Consider the following 27,616-nt stretch of genomic DNA (forward strand, 5'->3'; position numbering starts at 1 on the left):
TGCACCAATTTGTCCTTTCCCTCCTTCAGGGAAATATCTTGGGCCAGCCCTGCCTATTTTACAAAGTATTAACTGCAGTGCTGACAACATAGAGGTGAAACATTAATTGGAATAGGACATGAAATTAGGTGCTGCTGACTGTACAAGCTACTCAACACACTTGCTGGTTCAATTTCTGTGAACATCTATTCACATAAAGTAGGACTGTATTATGAGCCCAATAGAGCTCTAAAATCATCCAGAGAAGCCCTTTTCTCTGTCCCACCATCTTCTCAGGTTCATGTGGTGGGAACAAGGGAGAGGGCCTTCCTAGTGGCTGCTCCGACTCTGGAAGCCCCTCCCTAGAGAGGCAAGGATGACCCATCCCTGCTCTCCTTTTGGTGGCAGGCAAAAACATTATTGTGCCATCAGGCTTTTTCATACTGATGCAGGATGGGCTTTTAAATGCTGTACAATTCAGATGTTAATGTCTGTATATAGTTTGTAATGATTTTTAATATGTGTATTATTTGTAATGTTATAATTTTTAATTGTTTTTCAAATTTATACTTTTAAAAAATGATTTTGCATTGTTTTCCATTTATACTGTTTAAAATTTGTTGTTAGCCACCTTGTGTTCCTATATTGGGAGAAAGGTAGAACATAAATAAATAAAATAATAATGATAATAATAATAATTAACATTTATTCACATGGCTTGGAACTTACTGGTAGATTGTTTTTGCTGACATTGGTTTGTAATGCACACCTAAAATGACCAGAATGTACTGTGTTATATTTTAAAATGTCTCTACTGTCATTCCTGTCCGCATACACACAAAGTACAAAGTGCATGGGAAACAAATAATATTTGTTGTTTAGTATTAGTAAGTGTGTGGGGGGGGGGATTGTTTTGTTTCTTCTTTTTATTTAATGTTAAATAGATCAGAGCCAAGCAGGTTCTCAGCTTGATCTCCTATGATAGTAGAAGAACATGATGTGACAGAAATTCTATAGTTTTTCTTTTCTTTTCAATGTGCTTTTTCCATAGACAGTCTTGTGAATTCATGTGGTCATATTCTGATCCCTGGAATCTATGATGATGTTGCTCCTTTTACGGAAGAGGAAAAAAAGCAATATGAGTTAATAGAATTTGACTTGAAGGGATACAAAGCCAACATTGGTGTAAAGGAAATTATTTATCATTCCAAGGTAAGTACTAAATACTAAAGAACATGTCATTAATAGTCCTATACATTTCTACAAAAAGCTAAATCCCATTGAGTTCACCTGCCAGAATGCTCCAGGCAGCTGCTGGAGTATTATGGTCCTGGAGGTGTCCTGAATTTCCTCCACGCTCCAGAATAAGACTCAACAGCTTTGAGTGGCTAAAGCCTATCTTATTTTGTTTTTCTCCTTATATTTCCAAGGAGGAGATTTTCTCACACTTGTGGCGCTTACCATCACTTTCTATTCACGGGATCGAAGGAGCGTTTTATGAACCCGGGATCAAAACAGTTATACCATCAAGAGTCATAGGAAAATTTTCAATCCGGCAAGTCCCTCACATGGATCTTATTAAAGTGGAATGTCAGGTAATAAAGTTTAGATATATTGTGATTATGATTCTGCACATTTTCCAAATGGGTTGGTCCCCCCACATTTTCAACAGTAGTGTGCTTATGCTCATATATGTGAAGAAAAGAAGGCATACAATCATGTGCAAAGAGTATATTTCCAACCCACTAGTGTATAACAGATGCGTGCCCATATGTCTGGTCCAAGGGTATATTTGTCCAAGGGTATATTTGCACTGTAGAAATAATGCTGTTTGACACCACTTTTAAATGCTGGAGGTCCATCCTATGGAATTATGGGATTTCTCATTTTGCAAGGCATTTAGCCTTCTCTGCCAAAGAGTGCTGGTGCATCACAAAATAACAAATCTCAGTATTCTGTATGATTGACGGTTCCTCGTAGTGTGATGGAGTCTCCTTCTTTGAAGGTTTTTAAACAGAGGCTGGATGACCATCTGTTGGGAGTTTTTTCTGTATTCCTACATGGCGTGTTGGAATGAATGGTCCTTGTTGTCTCTTCCAACACTATGATTCTATGAAAGTGGTGCCAAACTACATTATTTCTGCAGTGTAGACACAGTATAGATGCAACCCAAGCCTAATACTGAAACCACTACACCACACTAGCTCTCTATATTGCACTTGTTTTAATATACTGTAGCATAGTGTAATGGACGGGGTGTTGAACTAGGACTCTGGAGACCAGGATTTGAATCCTGCCTTGGCCATATAAACTCACTGGGTGGTCTTGGGCAAGTGACACACTCTCAGCCTCAGGATGGCAATGACAAATTGCTCTGAAGAAAACATGCCAAGAAAACCTCATGACACATTTGTCTTAGGGTTGCCATACATTAGAAATGACTTGAAGGCACACAACAACGATAAACTGCTTCTTAGAAAGTCAGTTTTGGGGAGGGGAGGAAGGCAGAATATAAATAAATTGAACAACAACAACGCCGACCCCAACAGAGAGATTAGCAGCATGCAGCAAAAGAACTGACTCCCTTGGTCAAATTATGTATGTGAAATTCATCTCACTCACTCTGTGTTCTTTGTGCCTCAGGATGATTAGATAACAGTGCAGCACCAATGCTGGTGACAAAAGGATACAATTGACAGAATTCCCATGTGAAAGTCTAAACAAGTTAACAAGAACTGCTTTTAACCACCCTAGCCTTCATTTATTTATGTCCATATTTTTATTAAAATGTGAGTGAGCAGCCCCAGCATTTGATATTGCTCACGTCACGTTGCACACTCCTGACAACCATACATTTGATCTGATACTTGCAGAGAACAGTGAGGGAGAAATTTGTACTCACACAGATTTCCAGCATGTGGTCAGGAACCCTGGCTGATCAGAATATCCAATTATGTCAGGGCTTAGATGAGGACAACGGTATTTGCTTAGCTATTACCTGTGCAAAGTTGTGCTTAACAGGCTGATGTTGGTAGGCATGGATGTTGTAGGTGGGCATGATATTATGTGTATAAGGACAGCATACATGGCCCATACCTTTAGCTTCTTCAGTATCTATTAACTTCTGTCTTGGATTCTCTTCACAGTATTCAGTTTCAATGTGAAATTTTAGTTCAAAGCAAACTGATAGCTTTCTCTTCCCTCACAGAAGCAGGATCCATATTGTTTAGTTCCCTGTTCAACAAAAATATACCATACTGCCACACCAGATCAATCAATCAATCAATCAATCAATCAGTGTTTTCATTGCTATGAGCAAACGAAACATAGATAATATGAAAATACAAGAAATAATTTTACTGACAATATGTTATTTCCTTGTAGGTGAAAAAGTACTTAGAGAACATATTCTCTGAACGCAAAAGCTCGAACAAACTGACAGTGTCTATGCAAATGGGTGCAAAACCATGGGTTGCAAATATTAATGATCCTCAGTATGAAGCTGCTAAAAAGGCGATAAAAAAAGGTTTGAATAGTTTTTGCCAAGGAAATTGGTTTTGTTTAGAACAGTATTGACATGAAAACTGTGCAAACATGTATAAAGAACAAAGTTGGATACTATGCATGTTTAGAATACACCGTGTTATCTAAAATTATATACAGTGGAGTCTTGTTATACGCTGGGGTTTGGTTCCAAGATCCCCCATGTATAACAAAATCCGTGTATGCTCAAGTCCCATTACATATAATGACATAGCAAAATGGTGTCCCTTATAAAAAATGGAAAATCAAGGTAAATTTATACATTTTGGGAACATTTTCAAACCGTGTATGCTTGAATCCGTGTATAAAAAATCCGTGTATAAGAAGGGCCAACTGTAGTGTTAACAGTGACCAAGACATTTAGACTGAGATATACCTAATGTTTCAGATGAAAAATTCAGCTAATGGGAGGGGGTGCTGGCGATCTTTAGGAAAATGACTCCACAAAAATTATTTCTCTTAATTATAATCTGAATTTTAATATAATGATCCATCATCCATACTCATACATGTAAGTGTTATTTACAATTTTGGTATCGTATGCCTCACAAACTTTGTGGAAAACATTCTATTTGGGCATTGCCATTCTGTCAAATATGTTGATTTTCCACATAGTTTTCTGTATATTTCATAGCTTTAAAAGGGACAGGATAATTGACCAGGCCCAAATTTGCATTTTTCACATTGTGTAGTATCCAATTAAAGTTCTGCAAATCCAATAACTGGAAGACTTTATCAGATACATAGAAAAACCATGATGCAGAAAGCTGTGAACATGGCACTGCACTCTCTATGGGACTTTTTTCTCTTTCCCAAAAATACAGCTCAGTCATCCTTTCATAAGCCACTTGTAAAGACATTTCAGAAGTGACTTATAATGCAACCCAGTAAAAGAAGGGTGTTATTTAGGAATAAAAAATAACAATTGAAGTCTTTTTCCTTGCCAGAATAGGTGAGGTTGTTCATAGCATGATAAATATTTTTGCAATTGAAATAGGAAAAAACTAAAAGAAATAATCAGGTTAATCAAGTCAAATATGAATAACATCAAAGCTGGTTTCAGTGTGGAATAACTTCCTGAATTATCCACTTTGCTGGAAAGCATGCCATGAAAGATACAACACTTTATATTATGGTACTAGCTGTTCCTTTTATCTTATCATATTATTATTATTATTATTATTATTATTATTATTATTATTAAATTACAATGATACGATCGTCCATCTTTATTTTAACGGAAATGTTTTCTCTCTCTCTCCTATGTGTTCCAGTTTTTAACCAGGATCCAGATATGATCCAGGATGGTTCAACAATTCCTATTGCAAGGATGTTTCAGGATATAACAAAGAAGAGTGTGATGATGTTTCCTATCGGAGCTGCGGATGATGGGGAGCATTCCCAGAAAGAGAAAATAAGCAGGTTCATGCATAAGAACAATTCCATTAGTGCATTTTAGAGTCTGAGTTTGGGAATGTTACTTTTTTGGACTACAATTCTCAGTACGCACTAGCCAGTATGGCCAATGTAGCTTTCGGTATTGTAGTCTGAAAAACTACCATTTCTAAGCTGTAGTTAGAAGTGAGAAATCGTTACAATTGTCCTGTTATTTACACTGTCTGCAATCACTGGAGATGATTGGAGGAGGAAAGACTGTTTCATCTTTGTGTTCTCTGCGAATCACACAAATGGGTTATTCTGCACCTGCACAGTAAGTTTCAGAGCATTTTGCACAGGTGCAGATATAACCCATTTGTGTGAATTTGCAGATAACCACTTGAAGAAATACAATTACAGGTAAACAATCTGTCCTTCTTCTTCATGGTCTCTGCGAATCACACAAATGGCTTATATCTGCACCTGCGCAGAATGCTCCGAAGCTTACTGTGCAGGCGCAGAAGAATCCATTTGTGTGAATTCGCAGATGACCACTCGAAGAAATATGGTTAAAGGTAAGCAACCTGTCCTTACATAGCAATGGAGAAAATTAATCCAACTTTCCCGCCCTCATTCTCCTATTTGGCCAGGAAAAATACCACCATTTTGTCTTCAGAAAATGGAGAACACCCTTTGTGTATGCCATGTCTACCAAACTTAAGCTGTATAAGAAATACAGAAGAGAGATGTAGCCATATTCCACTTCCAGACTTTTCTAGTAATGCATTCTTGCCCAGTGGCTTTCAACCTTTGGCCCCTTCAAATATTTTGAACTTCAACCCTCTGAGGACCCAGTCAACATGGCTAATGCGCAGGGTTTCTGGGGTTCAAAGTTCAAAACATTTGAAAAGTTGAATACCACTATTGTGGACTATACGTGTACATAGGTTTCAGCTTTCTGCATGGTCTGGAAATAGCTTAAATATGTTGAATTATACATCCTACCTGGTTTAGAGACAAAGAAGAACAAACATCTTACCTTCCAGTAAGGGATTCTGTTCCATGCACATGTCTCTGTGTAACATGGAAATACCTTAACAATCTATACTGATGAATGTATGATTCCTCTTTCTCTCTCTCAGCACACACGCACATTCATGTGATAGTAGGTCACAGATTATATTATGGGTATGCTCAGTCCAAAGACCTGAAGATGTCTGCCATTTCAAATCAACACATCTTATTTGATTGTCTCATAATTATTTTTGTTTTCTTTCTTGATCAGATCTAACTACATTAATGGAACAAAGGTGTTTGCCTCTTTTTTACTGGAGATTTCAAAGCTCCATAGACAACTACAGGAAGGTTCCAGCTTGACGAAAATGACATGATAGACCATGAAGCAAATCACACACTGTCTGCCTACTGACTTTGTATTTCTTAGGGGAATTTTTTCACTTCTGAATAAACAGGTATAAAACCTATGCACGCACCATGACTGTTGTACACTGCTACATTTACAATTTTGAATATATTTTTCATTTAAATCTATGTATTTGAGTAATTTTCTTATATCTTATTCTATTGTGGAACATGAATATGCATCAATTTTGGTTGTTGCTTGATAAAGTCTGCCTGCCCATAAAAATATTGTACCATTTAATTTCAAAATTAATCCATTCCTGTGTCCAGATACACACAGCAGGATATGGTTTGACTACTACTACTACTACTACTACTACTTCCTTTGAGTACATTTTATCTATATATTCCTCTGCTCAGTAACAGAGTATATCTGTTAGATTCTATAGTGCCAACTTTTATACCTCACAGCTCTCTTTTTTCTTCAATATTTGTGTACAATGGTTTTCTAATTTCCAGCACTACTGGCAATAAAAGCATCCTTTCTGACTGTGCTCAAGTGTTTTATGGGTTTCTAGAGAATTGCTCTGCTTGTTTTATCAGTGTCAAGTACTGTAGTTGGTGGCAGAGATGAAGCAAACCTAGGACAAAAAGTTTTGCTTAGGCAAAGGAGAAAGCAGTCTCTCATTTTAGAAACATTTTAGATACAGAAGTCAACTGGACAGTTAGCTGAGCATTAGCACAGCAGGTTTCTTCTTAAAGGAATCAAATGAGTAATTTTAGCACTTTTGCTTTCCTCTGTAGGAAAGTCTTTGAAAACCAGTTCTGATAGTTGCTGCATACAAGTTGAACAGATAACGTTAAAGGATGCAGCGTTGCCTGCCCCCTTTGCCCATTGGAAACCATTTAGTTTCTCCATATTCTGTTCTAACAATAGCCTCTTTTCCTAGATATACTGTACATTTCTCCTCAGGACTATCTGATGTGATGGCATTCCCATACCTTTAAGGATATTCCATAGCTATTCATGATCTATGCAATTGAAGGCTTTGCTATAGTCTATAAAACACACGCTGATCTTCTTTTGGAATTCTTTGGTGCACTCGTATGGTCCCTAGTACCTCTGCCTTTTCTGATCCCTGTTTGTACCTCTGGGATATCTCTTTCCACGTATGGTTGCAGTCTGGATTGCAGAAATTTGAGCATGATTTTGCTTGCATGGCAAATCAATGCTATGGTCCTATAGTTGCTGCAGTCTTTTGTGTCTCCTATTTTGTGAATTGGTATGTATATTTAACATTTCCAGTCTGTTGGCCACTTTTATGTTTTCTTTCCACAAGGATAAAACATGGCAGAAAAATGTTTTGCAAATGCTAAAAGAAAAGGATAGTGCAAAGTGATGTGTGCTGTAATTTCTTGAAACAACTTCTATCTATTGCAAAATTTCAGATTAAAAGAAACAAAACAGTGAGGATTTTTTCAAAATGCAAGTGATATGCGTTGCACAATGTATTAATTGAACAAAAGGTAGTAAACTTACTTTGGGGGAGGGTCAGTTTTCCACATCAATTAGCATTTCCTGTAGTAATAATACATTTTGAAGAGTAAAGACAGAAAGAAGCAAGATTTACCTTGGCTGAGTTGACAAAGATTGTAGCTTGGATGAGTTAACAAAAAGTGACTATGCATGGCTGCAAGTATGCATCATTAGAGGCCTGACCTGAATTTGCAACAGAGCTTGCACATGAAATTATTCAATAATTTGAATGGTGTTAATAAGCTGAGATGAAGTTATTGATTAAGATGATCAGAAGAGCCTAACCACAAAGAGGGGTGGAGAGTGGCGGGACAAATAAAGGTCCCCACGAGGATAAGGTGAACACCCCAGAAGAAGAAAATTCCAGAAATGGAATATATAGCTACAGAAAAAAAGACCCTCTCAACTAGACAAGGAGATGAGATGAAAACTATGTATAACATGTACCTTTTTTGCAATCTATCTTATCTACAAGTAAAGGGTTTGAGGTTTCTTTTCAGAAACACATGGGCTGAATGATCATGGCAGATGTTATCTCTTTCTAGAAGTTACATCTTTAATTTCTGTGAACATTGATCTTTGTTGCTGTTCTCTTTAGGTGACAGCCATTTCCCTCCATGGTTTGTGAATATGTTTTTGTCAATAAGTAATTTAAAGCTGCTAAAATGCTTGTCGATACATCTGTCTTTACCTCTGCAATCCTCTGTGAAGTATTAATTGCTTGCAGCATTTCATTAAAATCAACTGCACTGATGCCAATTATACTAGAAAACCACTAAAGCTAAAAACAAAACAGTTATAAGACATTAATATGTGAAAGACGTTGCCTATGGCTATTTCTTATGAACATAACAGGAAAACGACTCTTTCTTCTATCTTACTCATAACTGCAATTTGATTATCGCACTGAGGCTAAAAACATCTGATTGACAGTGTCATTAGATTTTAAATCCCATTAAAATGAAACCATCTTGTGCACTGACACTTCATGCAATTTTTTCACAATCCCTCCCTTCTTTCTTAGCCCTCATCAGTTTGTGCATACAATGCAGATTTTGTGTACTAGGGAATATGTTATACTTTCCCCACTAAACACCCATTGCTCAGTCAAATATGATTATATAAATGGGCCACCTTTGTGACATTATTAATAACAAGCAAAAGCACCCAACTTTGTCAGGCTGAAATCCCCACCGTAGAACTATAACAAAAACATCCAAAAAGGCAACATTAAAACCAAATTAAACTATTAACCATATTAAAATCATACCCTCTGCTAGAGAGCTATAATCCATTCTCCTGAACTACGATTCCCATAATATTCTGAGTGCTGCCTTTGTTTGTTGTGTCTCTCCTAATCATTTCCAACCTATGGCAACCCTAAAGCAAACCTATCAGGGGGTTTTCTTGACAACTTTGTTGGGGGGGCGGTGTCTTTGAGGCTGAGAGAGTGTGACTAGCCCAAAGTCACCCAGTGGGTTTCTATGGCCAAGTGGGGATTCGAATCCTGATCTCCTCATTGTCTTCACTACAGTTCACTACAGTCCTGGCTCTCATGTCTTCACTTCAGTTATTTAACTCAACTTGGTACTTTCTAAATATCTAAGTTTCTACAGATCCCATGCTTCCTCAGGATGGAGTCATGGCAATTAAAGGGGTATAAAACTGACTGTATAGTGTAGATAGACCATTACTCTATTTTTTAAAATGAGAAATTTGTGGATCCAGGCCAATTGGGTGCCTATAAAGAAGAACCATGAGGCATGGTTACAATTCACATAAAATCCAACCAGTTGGGTGAAACAGCTTCCTCTCTTTTTCTTTCTCATTGTTTCCTGCTCCTTTTGCCCCCCATTCATTCTACCATTCCCTTTTCTCCCCTTACATTTCAACAGAAATTCTCATTTTCTCTTCCTGTACCTACATCCATACACCTATATATAGGTACTTGCTGGGAGCCGAAAACAAGCAAAGGTCACTCAGTAGCTGGGTTATGCCTATGTTACTCCAGGAGTAAGAAAGACCAGAGGTTTAACTATTCTGGTCCCCTAAGCCCTCACTTGAATTAAAGTGTAAACATGTGGACCAGATAGCCTGTGTCTCCTTGTGACTCCATGTAGTACTGCAAGCTAAAGATAGATTTTAATTAAAATCAATTCATTTGAAAGGTGTAGACCCTCAGGCTCCCCTTAGTATGCACACCACATTTTAAATGTCTAGGTTTCGCTACAGTGGAGACGGAGGACTTTACTGCACAAGAAAAGAAAGACAAAATCAATCAAGAAAGTAGCAGCTTTCTCCCACGCTGCTTTACTTGCCCTTATAGCACTTCTGTTCTCTTCAACCTTTTGCTGAACAGATTTTTCCTATTCAGCAAAAGGCACACTTCTCTTGGGAAGAGAACAGAAGTGCTATGACATCATGCGGAGTGGCATGGAAAAAACTGCTACTCTCCCGATTGGTTTCACCTTTCTTTTCTCCTGTGGTAAAGTCCAGAGAGTTTCTATCTTAGACACCCATTCTAATCTCCTCCCTCTACAGTATGCTTGTTGTGAATCTTATTGTACTTGCTTTTTCCTTCAGAAGTTATACATCCCTCCTGTTAACATAACCCCTCTGCAGCTGTGCACTATGATAAGATTTTGATTTGACTTCTTTTTTAAAATAACAAGCATCAGCACAGCACTGTATTTCCCCTTCATTCACAACATTCCCTACCCTTCTGGGAATAAAGTCTGCCAAAGGACTCACTCAAAGTTTTAAAGTTGCAAAGAAGGGAATAAAGTTGTAAAGAAGGGCATACAGCTAATCAATAACCATGAAGAGAGGGAAAGGGGGATGGGGAGGGAGAAAGCAAACTTGGAGAAATAGTTGTTCCACTTACAGACTTTTTAAATAAATAAATAAATGACAAAGCTTGGAGAACTTTCTTTTTGGACAATAACTTCCAGAATGGCCCAGCTAGCCTGACAACCAGCCATAAGAAAATAAGAAGCTGCCTTATACCAAAGTTAGGTGATTGGTCCATCTAATTTAGGAGTGGGAGTCATGTGGCCTTCCAGATGTTGCCGGACTGCCAGTCCCAGCAGCCCAAGTCAGCAGAGCCAGTGATGAGGAATGCTGGGATGGCAGTCAAAAACATTAGTAGGACAGCATGATTCCTATCTGCTGATCTATTGAAATGTTTTCTACACTCGCTCTCCAAACATTTAAAATGAGGAGGATGGGGGATAAACCTGCAAAGCTATGGCCTTCTTCTAGCTCTTCTGATTTAGCTGCTTTCCCCAAAGTATGGCCCAGTTTCAGAGATTGTGGACATGTTGGAGCAACAAGCATCTTATAGAGTCTACAATTAGGGCTATTCTTCCAGGTCCTTTTACAGAGAAATCATTTTAATATTTTAAGCTAATTTCCCTGCAATCAGACCTAGCATTAGTATAGTCATCTTTAGACCTCTGGATCCACTGCTTATGTCGTCCATGTCCCCCTTTAAACAAAGTCATAAGATGTTACTCAGAGCAGTCTAGCCACCATTTTACTTTCTCATGAAACACCACAACATAACACTGTTCAGACTCTCACAGAGATGTGAATTTTCAAGTTCTGATAAGAACATAGATGTTTTATACCAGCTTGGACTAATTGTCCAACTAGACTAGTATTGGCAACTAAACCAGTGGCAGTAGCTTTCCCAAGTTTTCCATTTCTCTAAGTATGAAGGTGAGAGACTGGCCGTTTCCGTATTTCATAAGGGCTAAACAATGTACACCTCACAAAACTTCACTGTTGATGGGAAAGGGGGCAAAAGAGCACAAACAAAATCCACAATTAGCAAAGCTCCATACAAAGATGACAGCATAACGATTTACTGACAGTAAAACTAGATTGTTAGAACCAACAAACAGTCAGTTGAAAAATTAACAAACTGTTTGGACAGGCTAAATAAACAGTTGAATCTGAGACAGAAAACCTGCAGAATTTTTTTCTGTAGAAGACATCCCATACTTTGCTGATTCGGTTAGCAAACGGACTCAGAGGAAATTCTATTACTGCTTGGTTCTACTGCCATGGTGATGTATTATCTTTTTCTTTTCTTATTTGCCTTTGTTGAAGATAGTTGTAGAAACATTTGAGATGACAAAGTGTGTAACACAACCCTGTGCGGTGAGGCTTTTTGTTCAGTGCTGGGAGCATAGAGCTTTCCAGCCCTTAGGAGCTACTGTTGGAAGTCTGAGAAAATTGGGGGACAAGCAGAGCTAGTTCTACCACGGAGCAGAGTTGGACAACTGTCTCAGGCAGCAGATGTGGAGAACAGTGGAAGGGGTCTATTTCCCTGTATTGGGGGTCAGGCATCATATGCCTGTACTGCACCCCCTTAATACCCCTGTTACTTCAATATGGCACAGGATTAGGGTTAATGTCACCATTTTGTGTGATTAAGTAAGTTTCAGCTGCCAGACAACTTTTGCACTAGGGACAGGACAAGGGGTACTTGGGCTGGCCCTAAAGGGGGATGAGGTATTTGGTGAGAGAGAGAAAAGGAAAGGGAAATCATAGAGAAAACAGAAGAATAAGGCTGAACTACACATAACATTAAAGACATACAGTGCAGATGATTCTTGATGTTTTACTTAATCATAAACAGCTTGAGAAATGAAGGCTGGAATTCTGTTGGGGCAATGCATTTTCGTAAGCAGACATATGCCTGTGGAAATCAGAATTGTGCAGTTGTGCAGTGTTTTTATCTAGTAGAAGGCTGCTGTTACATTACTACATAGCAGAGCCAGCAAAGTGCCTTATATGTATTGGTGCTTGATTCACAATGGGACTGATGCGCATCAGTCCTGATGCACATCACTTCTGTCCCAATGAATATTGGGCACCAGTGTGCCAGTAAACATTTTCACAATTCTGGATTTCTTTGCACCTCTGCTACTTGGCCAAGTATACGCAAAGTTACGTTATGTAAAAAGTCTTATACAATTCTGACCTAGTTCCTCTGATCAGCATTTCCTAGAATCTCCCAGCCATTGGCCATACTAGCAGAGGATTCAGGGGGATATAGTCCAAAAAGTAACTTTTCTAAGTACTCACAAGATCATGTATTGGGGGCCCTGATTCAGACTATTTGTTTATTTATTTATTTAATTTATATACCACCTTTCTCCTTACAATAATTTTAAAAAGTTTAAGCTAAAACATTAGTTTATAAAAGTTTTTAAAAGAATTAAATAACATTATTTTTTAAATGATTAAAACAGTTAAAAACAGCGCTATATATTCATATATAAGTCTAGAAATGTTAGTCAAAAACCTGGGTCAGCATGTCCGCAGGTCAATGTAAGCACTGTACTTTAACTGTCATTTAAAAAAACAACACCGCCTTATGAAAGTTCAATCCAGTGGCTTTCTGATTCATAGATCTCATCTCTGAGGCTCCACACTTCATACTTCTTGCTGGGCTGTCCCAGCCTTCAACTGTATTGTTTTAAATTGCACATTGGTTTGAGGTCCCTGGTGAGCAGAAAAATTCTTTAGAAATATTGTGAAGGTATAATAAATAATACTAAATTAAATAGAGGGCAGTAGCTATCTTAGCCAACGATAGCCGAGAGTAGCAAATGCTGTTACCTGACCATTCTTCCTGATTCCTCATCTCACATGTTCACTGGACCCCCATGTTAATGATTCCTTGTTGCTCATTTGAGTTGATTGCCTGATTGCCTTTTTTCCATGTATTACAAAAGAAAATCCCTTGACTGAGCAAGCAGATAGAGAGGCAATCACCCTAAGCCATGCTGTTCAGTAGGCACAATTGCTCCTGCATTGCAACATATGTTTGAGCATGCAGATGCTGGAAGTGACTGGCATCAGGGTGTTATGAGTGAGAGGTGTGTTCATTTGCTCTTTGAACCCTAACCAAGCTAACTTCTCCCTCCTGTCCCCATTTGACATCAGTGGCTAGTCCAGTCCATTTCCATCTCTCTCTGTATGAATCACCTTTTCCTTCTCCATAGGCAGCAAATATATCTTGGGTCACCCCTATCTTACAGGCTTTTACTTTGTACCCAGTCTATACAAATCTGCAAATAAAAGAACAGTTATAGTCCATATAAAAGAGAAACTTTTTTTACAAAATGGGTCAGATTGTAAATACAAGGAGAAAAATAACATCAGAAAATTTCTTATTGTAGAATACTCTTATACACAGGTGCATTTGGTTTGCATGGATTCCTTTTGTTTACATGAGAAACCCAAAGGTGATTCAGAATCAGGGCAAGCATTACTGGAAATCATAACAAACACAAGTAATATTTTCTCCTCCTATTAAAAATAAAATATAATTGGGAATAGAAGATGGAGAATTTCTATCCTCATAGCAAAATGGAAACCAGGCACAGACTACAGCACACAGATAATGAACTAATTATATCAAAAATTAGAATAAAATTGAAGAAGATGCCAAAATATGGTTTAAGAACATCTCAATAGAATTTACAGAGAAATAGAGAAATAGATGTGCACTATAAAGTATAATGGAGCAGGAACCAGAAGAACTATGGTCAGAAGCTAGGGACACAATCAGAGAGGAATCTAGGAAGACACTATCTGTGGCCAAAAAGAAAAAGAAGAAACAATGGATGACAGAAAAAACACTTCAAGCAGAAAGGAAAGACGAAAAGCAAAAGATCAGGGAGACATAACAGAACCAGATCCAGAACCATGAATGCAACTGTACAAAGAATAGTGCACAAGGATGAAGAGAACAATAGTAATAATCAGTTCAAGGAAGTAGAGGCCAACAACAAAAAAGGAACAACAAGAGACTTATTTCACAAGATCCATGGATTCAAACTAAAATTTAAACCTAGACTAGGGACAATTATGATTACAGCCAGAGAAAGGCTATGGAAATGACTGTAAGTGCTTGAGTGGTGGCTGGAACTGAGGGGCTATATAAACAGCCCGTTCAGAGGCAGCTCTATGATGCCCCTGAACAGGATGGGTTGGGGACGCAGCAGCTGCACGCCACACCCCTAACCCACTGTAAATAGGAGCCGGGAAAAAAAAGTTCCTATTTGTGCCCTAGAACAGTACCATAAGGGCCGCAGCGCGGCCTTATGATGCCCGTCATACGCAGCACCGTGTAAGCATCCACATGAGCAGTGTCATCGTGGCACGCCCTGTCTGTACGGGCGTGCACCAAGATGGCGACTGGCATGCGCAGTAGGGTTGCTGAGCGTGGAAACGCTCAGCCCTCACACAACCCTAGTCCGTGGTCAGGCCGACACAAAGTGCTGGTCTGTACCAGGTCTAAGAGAGTTCAAGCGTGAGTTTAATTAGGGTGACTAAGGGCCGGTATAGACCGGCCCTTTGTGACACCCTCGTCACATGCTAGGGTTGCCTCGGGGCAGTGCTTCCACACACTCCTCAACCTTAGCACGTGACGAAGGCATCACAGTGGTGGTGCTCTGTACACATGGGAGCTGCCATTGTTATGCAAGTGCCATGCAGCATCCGCATAGCGCTGCATGGTGCTTGTGTAACGAGTGCGCCAGTAGTACACTGTGGTGCACTTGTTATGCCCCAGCTGTGACATAAAAAGAACCCACTTTTGCGAGTTGTTTTTACTCCGCAGGGAAGCCGCGCGGTTTGGCGGGTGCAGCTTCCCTGTGGAGGGAAAATAGGCGCCGGCAGGCTGCCCTTTTTGGGCGATATGTACCATGCCCTAGGAAATCACAGTTTACCAGAAAGGATATAAAGTTATAAGGAAACAATTACAAAGACAAGCTAAAGGAACTGTCAAACTGTGTAACAAATAAAGTATTTAAACACCATATCCAATGTGAACACCATCCACTAAAAGAGATACTGTATTCAGCCTGACTTGTAAATAAATCTATTGCTTTGCTTCAGCAAGCAGCTGTCTGGAGTGATCTAAAAAAATAGAATACATTAAAATGCTACCATCATTGAGAAAAGTCTTTTAGGTTTGGGACATACTAGATAGTGGGTGTGTGGCTGTCAAAGAGTGATTGATGCCAAGCTGGGGAAGACTCTGTGGTCCAGAGATCTGGCATGAAGAAAGAGTTGTAGTACAGAAGACACACAAGATAGTCCTGAGTTCGAGTGTCTCCATCAAATAACTGATGGCAGTGGTTGTGCTGCCATCCAAGAGAAGTGGTTTGGGTGGGTGAGTCTCAGTGGTGGTAGTGGTGGTGGTAGTGGTGGTGATGATGATGATGATAATAATAATAATATCACCTTACAGATTAGCCTACTATTTCTTCTCCTTTTCACAAAAATTGTGGCTGAAGCACCACCAGACTCTACAGTATTTGGCTACATTGAGGAACATCAAGACAAATATGTACAGGTACATCTAGAAAACTACTATTGGGCTGCTTTTGAGAGAAGATGGAAAAGTGCAGTGAAAGGGACTTGCCTTGAGAGCAGGTTTTCATTCACAATTTCCTCTTCCCACAGAGACTCAAAGATTGGGTGTCTATTGAAAGTGACTCCAGTAATCCTGAAAAAAGAGATCAGGTGGTTAAAATGATGAATTTAACCGCTGAGCAGCTAATGCAGTTAGGTGCTACTGTTGAATTGGTGGAATTGGGGAAGCAAAAGGTAAGCCATTTCTATAGTGATTCAGCATGAAATCTATTTTTAAGAACACCACCTAAAATATTTTTTTAAACCTCAGAAATTTGAGTCTAGGTGCACTAAACTCTATGGATTTTACCTCATGGGAAAATTGGGGGTTTAAACAGTGGAAACTGTGTGAAAATCGTGCAATTGCATTTAACATTTTCACACACATTGCGATTAAAGAGCCATTATCCTAGGAATAAACAGGCAATAAACAGCAACAAGTCATTCACGGAAATTAGACTGGAACATGTCCCATAAAAAGCACAGTATGGAATTGGTGTGAGGGATTAGCAGTGCTGGACACCTGCCAAGGCCCATTGACCCCCATAATAGTTCAACTGCCAATATTGTTTCTCAGGTTGCCTGGTCCTGCTCCTGGTGTTCATCTCACTTGCTGTTGTTTCCTGTTTATTTTCTGAATTGTTTCTGGAAATTCCCCCCATCATGATAATTATATTGTTTGTAAGCCATTGCTAGTCCATGTGATAAAGAATGCACCCTTTCTATTGTAGTTACAAAATGGAAATGAGATTCCTTTGCCACCTGTAATTCTGGCAGAAATTAGAAAGGATCCTAAAAAACCCACCGTTTGTTTTTATGGACATCTGGATGTGCAGCCAGCCAAATATGAAGATGGATGGTCAACCCAGCCATATAATTTGGAAGAAAAGAATGGTGAATATTTATGCCTATTAAATGGTGATATGATAAAAATAATATGCCACTGGATAGTAGTTGTTGGATGGCAAGAGATCTCTCATCTTTAGGTCTTGCTTGTGGGCTTCCCAGAGAAACATGATTGGCAACTATAGATAGAATGGACCAGCAGGATGCTGGACATTTGGTCTGACACAATAGGGTTCTAATGTCTTGTAATTTGCAAAATAAGTACCAGAATCCTATTGGTGTCTTAAGCATTTGGAAGGTGCTGGGCATTTTTGTCTGAAGCAGAATTGAAGTATTCAGTTGAAGGTTGTGGAAGCAGAGTTGCCCAATGGTGCCATTGTGTAAGTACATACACAGATGGGTGCACATGCAGTCCATATGTCAATGTACAAGCACAAGCATATGTGGCTGGCCATTTGTTTCTACAATGTTGTGATTCAACATAAGGGATGTATAGCACAATCAGGATGGAGATTTATAACACATAACCCTGATGCAGTCTCTCAGCCACAATAAAACTGACATATGTTTTGCACTGCAGAAATAATGCATTTTGACACTGGTTTAACTGCCATGGCTCAGTGTTACGGAATTCTGGGATTTGTAGTTTTGTGATATATTTAGCCTTCTCTGTCAGACAGCTATGGTGCCACAACAAACTCCGAACCCCAGGATTCCATAGCATTGAGCCGTGGCTGTTAAAGTGGTGTCAAACTGGATTATTTCTGCAGTGCAAGTGCAGCCTAGGACTCAAGCCCTGAGATCAGGAAACCCTAACAAAGGTGAGTAACAGTAACACACCCTTTAGAAGACTGCCAGAAAATGGAAACCAAAAGCTAGAAGTGTCTGGAGATCCATTTCTGGATTTGAAAAACAAGCATTTTAAAAATGATAAACAGTACAGGGAGGCCCTGAAACTTATTTGATCGGGAAACTTGCACTGAAGTCTTCTAGAAGAGGCATTTCAGCCCCTTTTTGCCACAAAACAAGGGGAGGAGATCTGCAGTCTGGAGGGGTTGAGGTCTACAAAGCCATCCTCAGTGGCCATATAGGGTTCTAGGTGTGCACCTTGTCTACCCCTCATTTAGATTTTTTTGGCATTCCCTACCTTCTGCCTTCAAAGCACAGATTCAGGACACTGCTTTGAGAGATGCCAAGTGGATTCTAGGGGCATAACTATCATGATTTCGTTCTTCTTTTTAAGGCAGCCTGTATGGACGTGGAACCTCTGATGACAAAGGGCAAGTTTTGGCTGTACTTCACGCAATAGAAGCACTTCAAAAACATGTATATGTCTTCTTAAAACCTACTAATTCCAAATTGTTGTAGTCTGCAATTGAAAAATGACACCCTAACAAAATTGTTTAAACCATACTCTACTAGGAACTCCCTGTGAATGTGAAGTTTGTGTTTGAAGGTATGGAGGAAGTAGGATCCAATGGGCTGTTCACACTCGTTGAAGAAAGAAATAGTACATTTTTTTCAGATGTTGATTATATTGTGATCACCGATACCACGTGGCTCAGTAAAAAACGTGGTATTACCTATGGAACAAGGGGGAACTGCTACTTCTTTATTGAGGTATGAAGTGGAGAGCAGCATGTTAATATGTTGATTTTACAGACACATTCCACATTAGCTAAAACTAGGGCTTTTGTTGAACAAATTCATCACTCTTTTCCAAAGGTATATAAAAAGAAGCAACACCTCCCAAAGAATTCCCTCCTAAGGGAGTTAGGTTGGTCCTATTGCTGTTGCGTGTATGTGGCTAATTTTTAAAAAAATGATTTTAAAATTTGTCATATTAAGGTCTGTCTTCTAAAATCAATTTTTTTATTTGTATCCAACACAGGACAATTAATAGAATTAAAATATAGATATATGTGCATATGGACTGTTTGTAGTGTGTAATCATTTGCCAGTCTCCAGATCCTGCCAGTTTTTACTAGCCAGGTTGGCAGGGTGCGTGAGTATGGGGGAGATTATTCATTTCATTTTAAAAGGCATCTTAGAGCTACTTTTTTATCTACAGTATGATTATGTACATACAGTACGAACCCCCCTCCATGAATTCGATATCTGGGGCTCCACTTATGTCTGGAAAAATGTGCTCTCTCTAGACATTTCTAGGCCCTCCAATTTTATGGTATGCTTGGGCTGGAAGTTGTTCGCCTCATTGAAAATGATAGGGTTCCCTATGATTAATGGTTTCAGGTATCCATAGTTGCTCTTGATGGATACAGGGTTTGTGTGCTGTAATATGGATGTTAATTCAAGACACTGCCACAAAACTTTACGTTGGTACAAAACATCCATCTCCATTTAGCCAGCTCTGCAGTTTGTAAGCTGTATGGTAAAAGAACCTTTTAAGGATACTTTCCTATACACGAGTGCCTTAAACGACAATTAACTTGAACCTTTTCTTCTCTTTCTTCCTTTTTTGCAGGTGGAATGTGCTGCTCAGGATTTGCATTCAGGGAGTTTTGGGGGTGTGCTTCATGAAGCAACCAGTGACTTAATATTTTTGTTGAGTAAGTAGAGTGTACAACTAAACTACAGATTGCAGAATGGCTTCTGGTAGCTGACGAGCAAACTTCCACATGAATGCATGAAATCCATCAGTCCATTGTCCCATCATGCCAGCCCAGTATAGTCTCTTGGCTACATGGAGAATAGTCTGATTCGCCTCTGATGCAGAAGCTGTTCTTTTCCTGGGGTCTAGACCATGCAGAGCAAATCTTATTGTGTGTCCTACTGTAAACATTGCTTCTCTATAGGCATTCTAATGAACATTAACCTGCAGAGGGTAAAGCCTTGCCTAAGAAAATCCTATGAAATGAGGGGATTGCCATCAATTGACAGATGACTCACACAAACAGACACTATAGAAGAGCGTAAAGAAAAAAATGAGGTTAAAGTACAACTTTGAGAATCATGCCCAATTTCAGTCATTTTTGAAAAAAATAAATAATGTTGGAGGTCTTGCTGTCTGTGCAATATCTGCTGAATACAACTGTTCAGAACTTATACATTTGTTTTTAGACTCTCTGGCTGATTCCTCTGGTAAAATCGTGGTCCCTGGAATTTATGACGCAGTTGCTAATGTTTCAGAAAAAGAAAAGGAATATTTTGAAAATGCAGAATTTAATCTCGAGGAGATGAAGGCCAAATTTGGAATAAAGAAGTTTAAATACAACACTAAAGTATGTGTCAAATTGGTTTTATACAGAATTTTATTTAAATTGATTTTTTCATCACTGCTTTCAGGATTTTTCTTTTAAGGTAAGTAATTGTAGAGTTGCTTTCATAGTGGTGTGTTGGCAATGAAAATGTGTTCCAACCAAATGTGCAATATGCTTCTGAAATCCATATATGTGCAATCACATGTAAAAATTACTATGAAGAATTACTGAAGAATGACCATCTGTTTACTCTTTGCCCTTTACCTGCTTGCAATCTGTGATTCCAAGTCTTTCTTTCATTTTCTCCCATTATGGGCACCCAGATAAGGAAAAAAGTACATCCGATAATGTGAAGGGAAAAGATTCAGCAACTCCTGCTAATGTACCCATTTACTTTTTCAAAACGTATCTACAGTACTTAATGTGTGACTTATGAAGGTCTGGGTGAATTAAAAAAACTTAGGTCTGGTGACATCATATTAAGTTTGAATCTGAACCTCAGACAGTAGATTGAACCTCAACTGTGGAGTGTTTAATAAAACCTCACTAGGTGACCTTAAACTAGGCACTTCTCAGTGTCATACTGCCTTATGTAGTCCCACTATAATCTTTACTGACATACCTTATAAAGACAATATAAGAAATAAAACAAAGATAACGTGAAGTACTTTGAACCCTCCAAAGTGCTACATAAGCATTATTGAGCATCACACCCCTTCATTATTCCATTCTGAGATGAAATATGAAATATGCATTATTGTCTTCTGACCACTGAGGTGTTTATTGAAGGAAGGGTGATGAAGAGTTTTTTGGCCACAGAAAAATCCTATTGCTGTGGAAACTTCTGGAAGGAATAAGGCCAAGGTATCACTTCAGCATGTACCTGTGGTAGCCTTTTCCCTCCATGGCTGCTTCTGCACTACAGAAATAGTCCAGTTTGACACCACTTTAACTGCCACGGCTGTAGGCTATAGAATTCTGGGATTTGTAGTTTTGTGAGCCATTTGGCCTTCTCTGTCAGAGAGTCCTGGTGCTGCAACAAATTACAAAGCCTAGGATTCCATAGCATGAGCCATTGCAGTTAAGAGTGGTGTCAGACTGGATTATTAATGTGGTGTGGATGCAAGGATCCATTTATTTGTCTTTTTGGCAGTCCAGTGTATCTTAAGAACTCTCCTCTGGAACCACATTTCAAATTATTTGTCTCTCCATCAGTTTGTTTTTCCACTCTCCAACTTTCACAGCCATACATAAAAATTGGAAATACAAGGGCATGGAGAATCTTGACTTTGATATTCAATGATATGTTTTTACACTTGAGGAACTTGTCTAGTACTTTCATAGCTACACTTCCAAATCCTATTCTTCTTCTGATTTCTTGACTGCAGTCCTCATTTTGATTAATGATTGAGCTAAGGTACCAGAAGTCTTTCACTAGCTCAATGTCTTTATTGTTTGTTTTAAAGTTATGAAAATCATCTCTGGTCATTATTTTTGTTATTAATGTTCAACAGTAAACCTGCCTACTGCAATCCCTGGCATCCCCTTTCCTGGGGATTCAAATTTATATTATTTCCAATCTGTGGCCCATTCTCTTGTTTTCCATATTTGTTGACAGATTTTAGTTAGAATGAGTGTACTCTGTCTCTGTTGCTTGAAACAGTTCTATTGGTATGCCATTTGTTCCTGGAAATTTATTTCTTCCAAGTGCATTGAGTATAGTTTCCACTTTGCTTTTTTAAATTGTGGGTACATTTTCAAATGGTTCTATTAATGAATCTGCCATCCTTTCATCTCTTTTATATAGTTGTTCAGTGTAATGTTTCTGTTGTCTTTTTATTTCTTCTTCATCATACATTGTGTTCCCTTGCTGGTTGTAAAGCATCCCCACCATGGTTTAAATTTCTCTTTGACTTCATGGATTTTGTGGAAGAGGCCCCTTGGTCCACCTGTTTTGTTGTGGTCTTCTGTTTCTCTGCATTAATTTCTTCTGCCTCTGTAGTTGCAGCATAAACTTGGATTATGGTTATACTGATGGGTATTCCCTTAAGTCATATATATATAGGAATGTTTATTAATTTTGTAGCAATTAATTCTGCTTTGTGTGAAATATTTCCTTGTCAGTTCTAAACATCAATTTAATTGGGTAATCTTTAGTCTAGAATTATGAGGAATAACCTCTTAATCTGTTCTCTTCTTGTTTTGTCTATGGGGAATTAGTAGAATCTGCTGCTGTAAAATAACATGAAGGACTAAGTAACAATCTCATTAAGACTGTATAGCTGTAACAGTTGATGTCCCTTTTTTAAAGCAAGAAATATTAATACAGAACACATGTAAACCATCACTGTCCATCCATGGAATCGAAGGAGCATTCTCTGCTCCAGGAAGTAAAACAGTAATCCCTGCAAAAGTAATTGGGAAATTTTCCATACGTCTAGCTCCCAAAATGGAGCCCTTAGTAGTAGAAAAGCAGGTAAGAACAGTGGGTTATTTTAAAATAAATCATGTCTTTATTCTCTAATATTTTAATGAATTATGTTATTTTCAATTGATGCAACATTTCTAGCAACCTGTAGAAGAGATATATACTGACAGCACAATGCTAAATATCTCTGTGTTAGTAAGTTTCACTGTGTTCATTAGGACTGATTATGTTGTTAGAGGCCTTCAAGGAAACCCCAATTTATGGCACGATCAGTCCTAGGGTTTTCTTGGCCAGATATATTCAGAGGATGTTTTCCATTGCTTTGCTTTCAACCTGAAAGAGTGTGGCTTGCCCGAGGTCTTACGGAGAACTTCTATGGCTGAGCAGGGATTTGAACCCTGGTCTCCTGGAATCCCCTTCCAACATTCAAAGCACTACACTACTTTGGGTCTAGTTCAATCAGACGTACTCCAAATAAGCATGTGTAGCCTTGTTCACTTCACTGCAAGCCTATATATAGCTGCTCAGATGTAAGCCCAACTCACTTCAATGGGAGGTATTCCCAGGTAACATGTATGTGACTGAAGCCTTAAATTCATTTCTCCCAACCATATTTGGTGCAGTATCAACATACATGTGAGGTTCGTGGGAGAAAATTATGGTGGTCTATGAAGATTCTATCTTCACTTCTAGGCCGTTTATTTAAGTGCCAATATTCATAGAATCGGAAGAGACCACAAGGTCCATCCAGTCCAACCCCATGCCATGCAGGAATACACAGTCAAACACTCCAAACTGATGGCTATCCAGCCTGTTTACAAACCTCCAAAGAAGGAGACTCTATCACACTTTGGAGGGGGGGGTGTTCCACTATTTAATAGCTCTTACTATCAGGAAGGTATTGCTAATATTTTGCTGGAATCTCTTCTCTTGTAGTTTGAATCCATTACTCCATGTCCCAGTATCTGGAGCAGCAGAAAATAAGCTTGCTCCATCCTCAATATGACATCTCTTTAAATATTTAAAAATGACTATCATGTCACCCTTAACCTTTTCCCAGGCTAAACATAGCCAGCTCCCCAAGTCACTCCTCATAGGACAGTTTCCAGACCTGCATCTATTGATGCATTACCAGCCTCACAAACCATCAGTCACCCTCTCTGAGCAGGCAGACACAGTCTCAAATTTTATTTTGAGGACTCTCAGGATGATTGTTTTGGGGGATCCCAGCATTTGTTCATAGGCCATTGGATATGGGGCAAGTTAGGACTTTATGCACCATGATAACCATTGGGCTGTCTTCACACAGTATACATTTACTAGCTGTAGCAGGTTTAAATAAACATGCAAGGAGGGAAGAGTGTTAACAACCCACCCCTCTCTGATGTCACTCTTCTTACAAGGAAGAAAACAGTCTTAGAGAATCTTACCAATGGAAGCTCTTCATATAATTTGCAAAAACAAGGCAAATATTGCATGGAGAGCAATGTCAGAAGAAATAGGCTAGCACCCTCTCTTCCTCCACAAAATGCATCTGAGGAAGTAGACTGAAGTCTCCAAAAGCTCATGCAGCCAACTTCTTTCTTTCAGTTAGCCTCAAAGGTGCTACTAGACCTTTCTACATAATCTTCCTCACATGTTTATATAAACTAAATAAAGGATGCCTGTACAATACTAATCATGAGTTTGTTTCTTAAACAGTCAGGAAGATGAAGAGAGTGGATGATTTAACATGAATTCCCTTATTATGATCTGATAATTCCCTATTGAGGTTAAGATTTATGGCAGCCTTTTTCTTCTTGAAGTGTAGGGGACCAATTAAAATAAAAGATTCCAGTCAGTTCAAGAAGGTTCTGGGGGATTTTATGGCTTTTATTGCCGGTGCCAAGAGATCATCATTTTATTTTCCCAGATACTTTATTCTTAAGAATTTTTTGGCATTTTGGTCCAGATGGCTTCATTTGTTATAATTCATTATAATTTGGAATCAATATGGTATAGTAGTTGTGTCTAAAAAGTCTCATTCATTTTAGTGGGTCTGTTCTAGTGAGGTCTGATACTGGATTTAGCTGTATGGTTTTCAACTTTATTATTTACTGCCCAGAGTACATCAGTTATCATACAGTATGACGTTACCTAAATAAATAAGCTTAATTCAATTCAGTAGCAATTACTTCTGAACAGATATGTATAGGATTTCACTGTTACACACTTACCTATGGACTATATATGATCTTATCTGAAATACTGGCTTTGTACTTATATTTGTACAAAGTTTCTAAAAACTACAGTTAAATCACTTTAAACAAGAGAATCAAAATTAGCCTTTATTCAGAAAGCCACAGTTCAAAACATATTCAAAAGTTCAGAATCAGCAATGTGGTATGAACTACATGGCAAAAACAGGAGAAATGGTAGGCTATTATACAGAAATGCACTTTTATAGGTAGATGAATAATGTAATTTTGCTACTGTGGTATACTTAATTTTCATTAGAGACAAAGTGGAATAATCTTTCACTGTTTTTCTCCTAAGGTTATTGAGTATTTGCACAAGAAATTTGCAGAACGGAACAGTCCTAATCAAATTAACATAACATGTGTAATCAAAGCGAAGCCATGGGTTTCCACTGATACAGATGGACCACTATATTTAGCAGGAAAAAATGCAATCAAGAAAGGTTTGGTTATTTTATTGTAAGAAATTACAGAACTGCATAAAAGTTTTACTATCTTTCCTGAAATTCGGATATGTAAAGTAGGAAGCATAAATTTATTCTTGCCACTTTTTGTTGCAATATGAAAACTGAACAAAATAAGGTAAACATGTTATTTCCAGAACATGTTCCCAATGGAGAAAATCTTTGCTTAGTTTTTAGTCATGCCAAAGTGGTCTTAGTGAAGGTACTATCATACAAGCATTACATACTTAGTTCTTAATTACATAATATCTAAGATGCAATCTCCATCAACTCATCTGGGAGTATAGATTGAACTGACAATGATTGCAGATAATTAATTGTGCTATAGAAACAGTAAATAAGTAGCAGTGATATTACAACTATTGCAAATAATAAAGCTGTAATCTTCCAAACTTTTTAACATTTAGAAAGGGCATTATTGTTGTAGAGTATGTGTGTGGGGCACAACATGTGTCCCTCCCAATGTTGCTGGACAGCAACTACTGTCATCCCTCATCATTGGGCTTGTCTACATTAAGAATACACACCAGACTCACCCCAGTCTCGGTGCGATCTGTCCAGGCAAATTTGGGCCACATTCACAGCAAACTGGTTTTAAGATGTTAATCTGGTTTAAGAGAATCCACTGTTTACTTGCCAGTCTGAACAACAGGATTGGGTCTGATTTGGCCAGACACAGTGTCCAGACAGACAACAAACATGGTGCCATCTCCCTTATGCTGCACTGAGCAGCACAGGGAAGGAGATGGATCCTCTTCAGAGCCTTGTTGGTCAAATAGCCGCCTGGGATTACCTGGCCAACACTGTCACTTCTTCCAAGGTCAGAATGGAGCACCTGTGCATTCAATGCGGAGGGGATGGAACAACTTTCTCCTTGTTAATTACATGTTTGGGCACTCCGTTCTGACCTCAAACATCTAGACTCTTGCAGAGAAATTCTTTGCCTGTAAAGCTGCAGTGGTGATGGCACTGAGGGGACAGGCCAGTAGGGCTGATGCAGTGCCATCCTGATTGGCCTGTGTGCACAATGACACAATGTCACAATGTCACACCAGATTCAGCCTGGTGTGTATGCTTGCTATCTTGGTCGGTTTGAGACCAGCATAATGCTCTGACTGGCCCCCGATTAAGCAGTCAGTGTAGATATGCCCCTTGGCTATTCTGGGTAATGATGATGTGATTTCTACTTTAAACAGCATCAAGAAAGTCACAAAGTGCCTATCCTCAGCTTGGAAAGTACTGTGATCAACACACATACTTTGTTTAGCACAGCACATGCCTGTGATCTTTTTGGGACAAAATCATTTTTACTACAAAATAGTTAAGTTCGCTTCTTGGAATTTGTCAGCTTTGCACAGGATTGCAACTTCAAATCAGAAAGTATGCAGAGGTCAGACAAACTCACGTTCCAGTGTTATAGTCCCAGCACACACATTCTTGCAACTTACATTCCTCTTTTTTAAATCTAAATCTGACGAAATTCCTTATAGCATCTGTAATTTGAATACAGTCAGCAGTATCTGTTAAGCAGTAAGAATCTGACTTGTGGAATTTAATTTGCTTTAAGTGTTGATAAATGTTTTTCTCCCTTAGTCTTTAACACTGAGGCTGACTTGATCCGAGAAGGTGGAACAATTCCAATTGGTTCACAATTTTATGAAGTAACTGGAAAAAGCATAATGTTTTTAGGAATAGGAGGACCAGGTGATGCTCCCCATAGCCAAAATGAAAAGCTTGACAGGTATTTTGAAGCTTCATTGAAATATTTATCATGTTAATAGTATGAAAATACTTAAGATGATTTAAAGGATTGTTTCTATAGAAAAAAACCTGAGTTTTTGGGGCAAAGTAAAAAATTACTGTCTGTAAGCTTTTGCAAAAAGTAGAGGCAAAACTTCCAGCACGTTTGAAAAACTAAGGTAAATGTAATGGAACAAGCTTGAATTATGAACCTTGTGGTTTCTCCACAGATAATTATGATCAGCTATTAACATTTTCATCATCCTTTTTTTCCAACAAGTAATTTGTATTCAAGATTAGCGCCTCATTTTCCATCTACCTGTTGTTTACACTGTATTCCTATTCTAAATTTTAGATACAATTTCATCGAAGGAACAAAACTATATGCTACGTTTCTTCAAGAACTTGCTTCTTTCTAGAATAACAGAAAGGAATGAGGAGACAAG

At 38.6% G+C, this 27,616-nt stretch overlaps 2 protein-coding genes and 1 long non-coding RNA gene across 4 annotated transcripts in view; 2 read left to right on the forward strand and 1 right to left on the reverse strand.

The window, feature by feature from the left end:
- The window catches only part of LOC149317141 (beta-Ala-His dipeptidase-like), a 23,259-nt gene extending 16,969 nt beyond the window's left edge, over nucleotides 1–6,290 (forward strand). The window contains exons 8-12 of the mRNA XM_089516931.1: nucleotides 1,031–1,191; nucleotides 1,410–1,574; nucleotides 3,364–3,505; nucleotides 4,797–4,944; nucleotides 6,185–6,290. Of these exons, the coding sequence (XP_089373057.1) occupies nucleotides 1,031–1,191; nucleotides 1,410–1,574; nucleotides 3,364–3,505; nucleotides 4,797–4,944; nucleotides 6,185–6,290 (722 nt within the window). The remainder of the gene's footprint in view (nucleotides 1–1,030; nucleotides 1,192–1,409; nucleotides 1,575–3,363; nucleotides 3,506–4,796; nucleotides 4,945–6,184) is intronic.
- Nucleotides 703–13,504, reverse strand: LOC149317142 (uncharacterized). The gene is made up of 3 exons (XR_016280587.1): nucleotides 13,430–13,504; nucleotides 3,076–3,213; nucleotides 703–1,090 (listed from the first exon to the last, which is right to left on the reverse strand). It is a non-coding gene; the product is annotated as an uncharacterized LOC149317142 (long non-coding RNA).
- Nucleotides 6,297–27,611, forward strand: LOC149317143 (cytosolic non-specific dipeptidase-like). Of its 2 annotated transcripts, none has more exons than XM_089516928.1 (12): nucleotides 6,297–6,371; nucleotides 16,071–16,175; nucleotides 16,286–16,429; nucleotides 16,966–17,128; nucleotides 18,324–18,406; nucleotides 18,503–18,700; nucleotides 19,566–19,650; nucleotides 20,162–20,322; nucleotides 22,613–22,777; nucleotides 25,265–25,409; nucleotides 27,024–27,171; nucleotides 27,526–27,611. In XM_089516928.1, exons 1-12 carry the CDS (start codon nucleotides 6,297–6,299, stop codon nucleotides 27,587–27,589), a joined length of 1,536 nt encoding a protein of 511 aa, XP_089373054.1. In that variant the 3' UTR covers nucleotides 27,590–27,611. The 2 variants fall into 2 exon arrangements, with proteins under 2 accessions (XP_089373054.1, XP_089373055.1); XM_089516929.1 differs by lacking the exon at nucleotides 6,297–6,371 and adding an exon at nucleotides 11,812–11,868.
- The last annotated feature ends 5 nt before the right edge of the window (nucleotides 27,612–27,616 follow it).

The sequence above is a fragment of the Sceloporus occidentalis genome, unplaced genomic scaffold (assembly GCF_023333645.1).
Source record: "Sceloporus occidentalis isolate IW3139 unplaced genomic scaffold, rSceOcc1.0.p SCAF_3, whole genome shotgun sequence".
Classification (NCBI taxonomy): domain Eukaryota; kingdom Metazoa; phylum Chordata; class Lepidosauria; order Squamata; family Phrynosomatidae; genus Sceloporus; species Sceloporus occidentalis.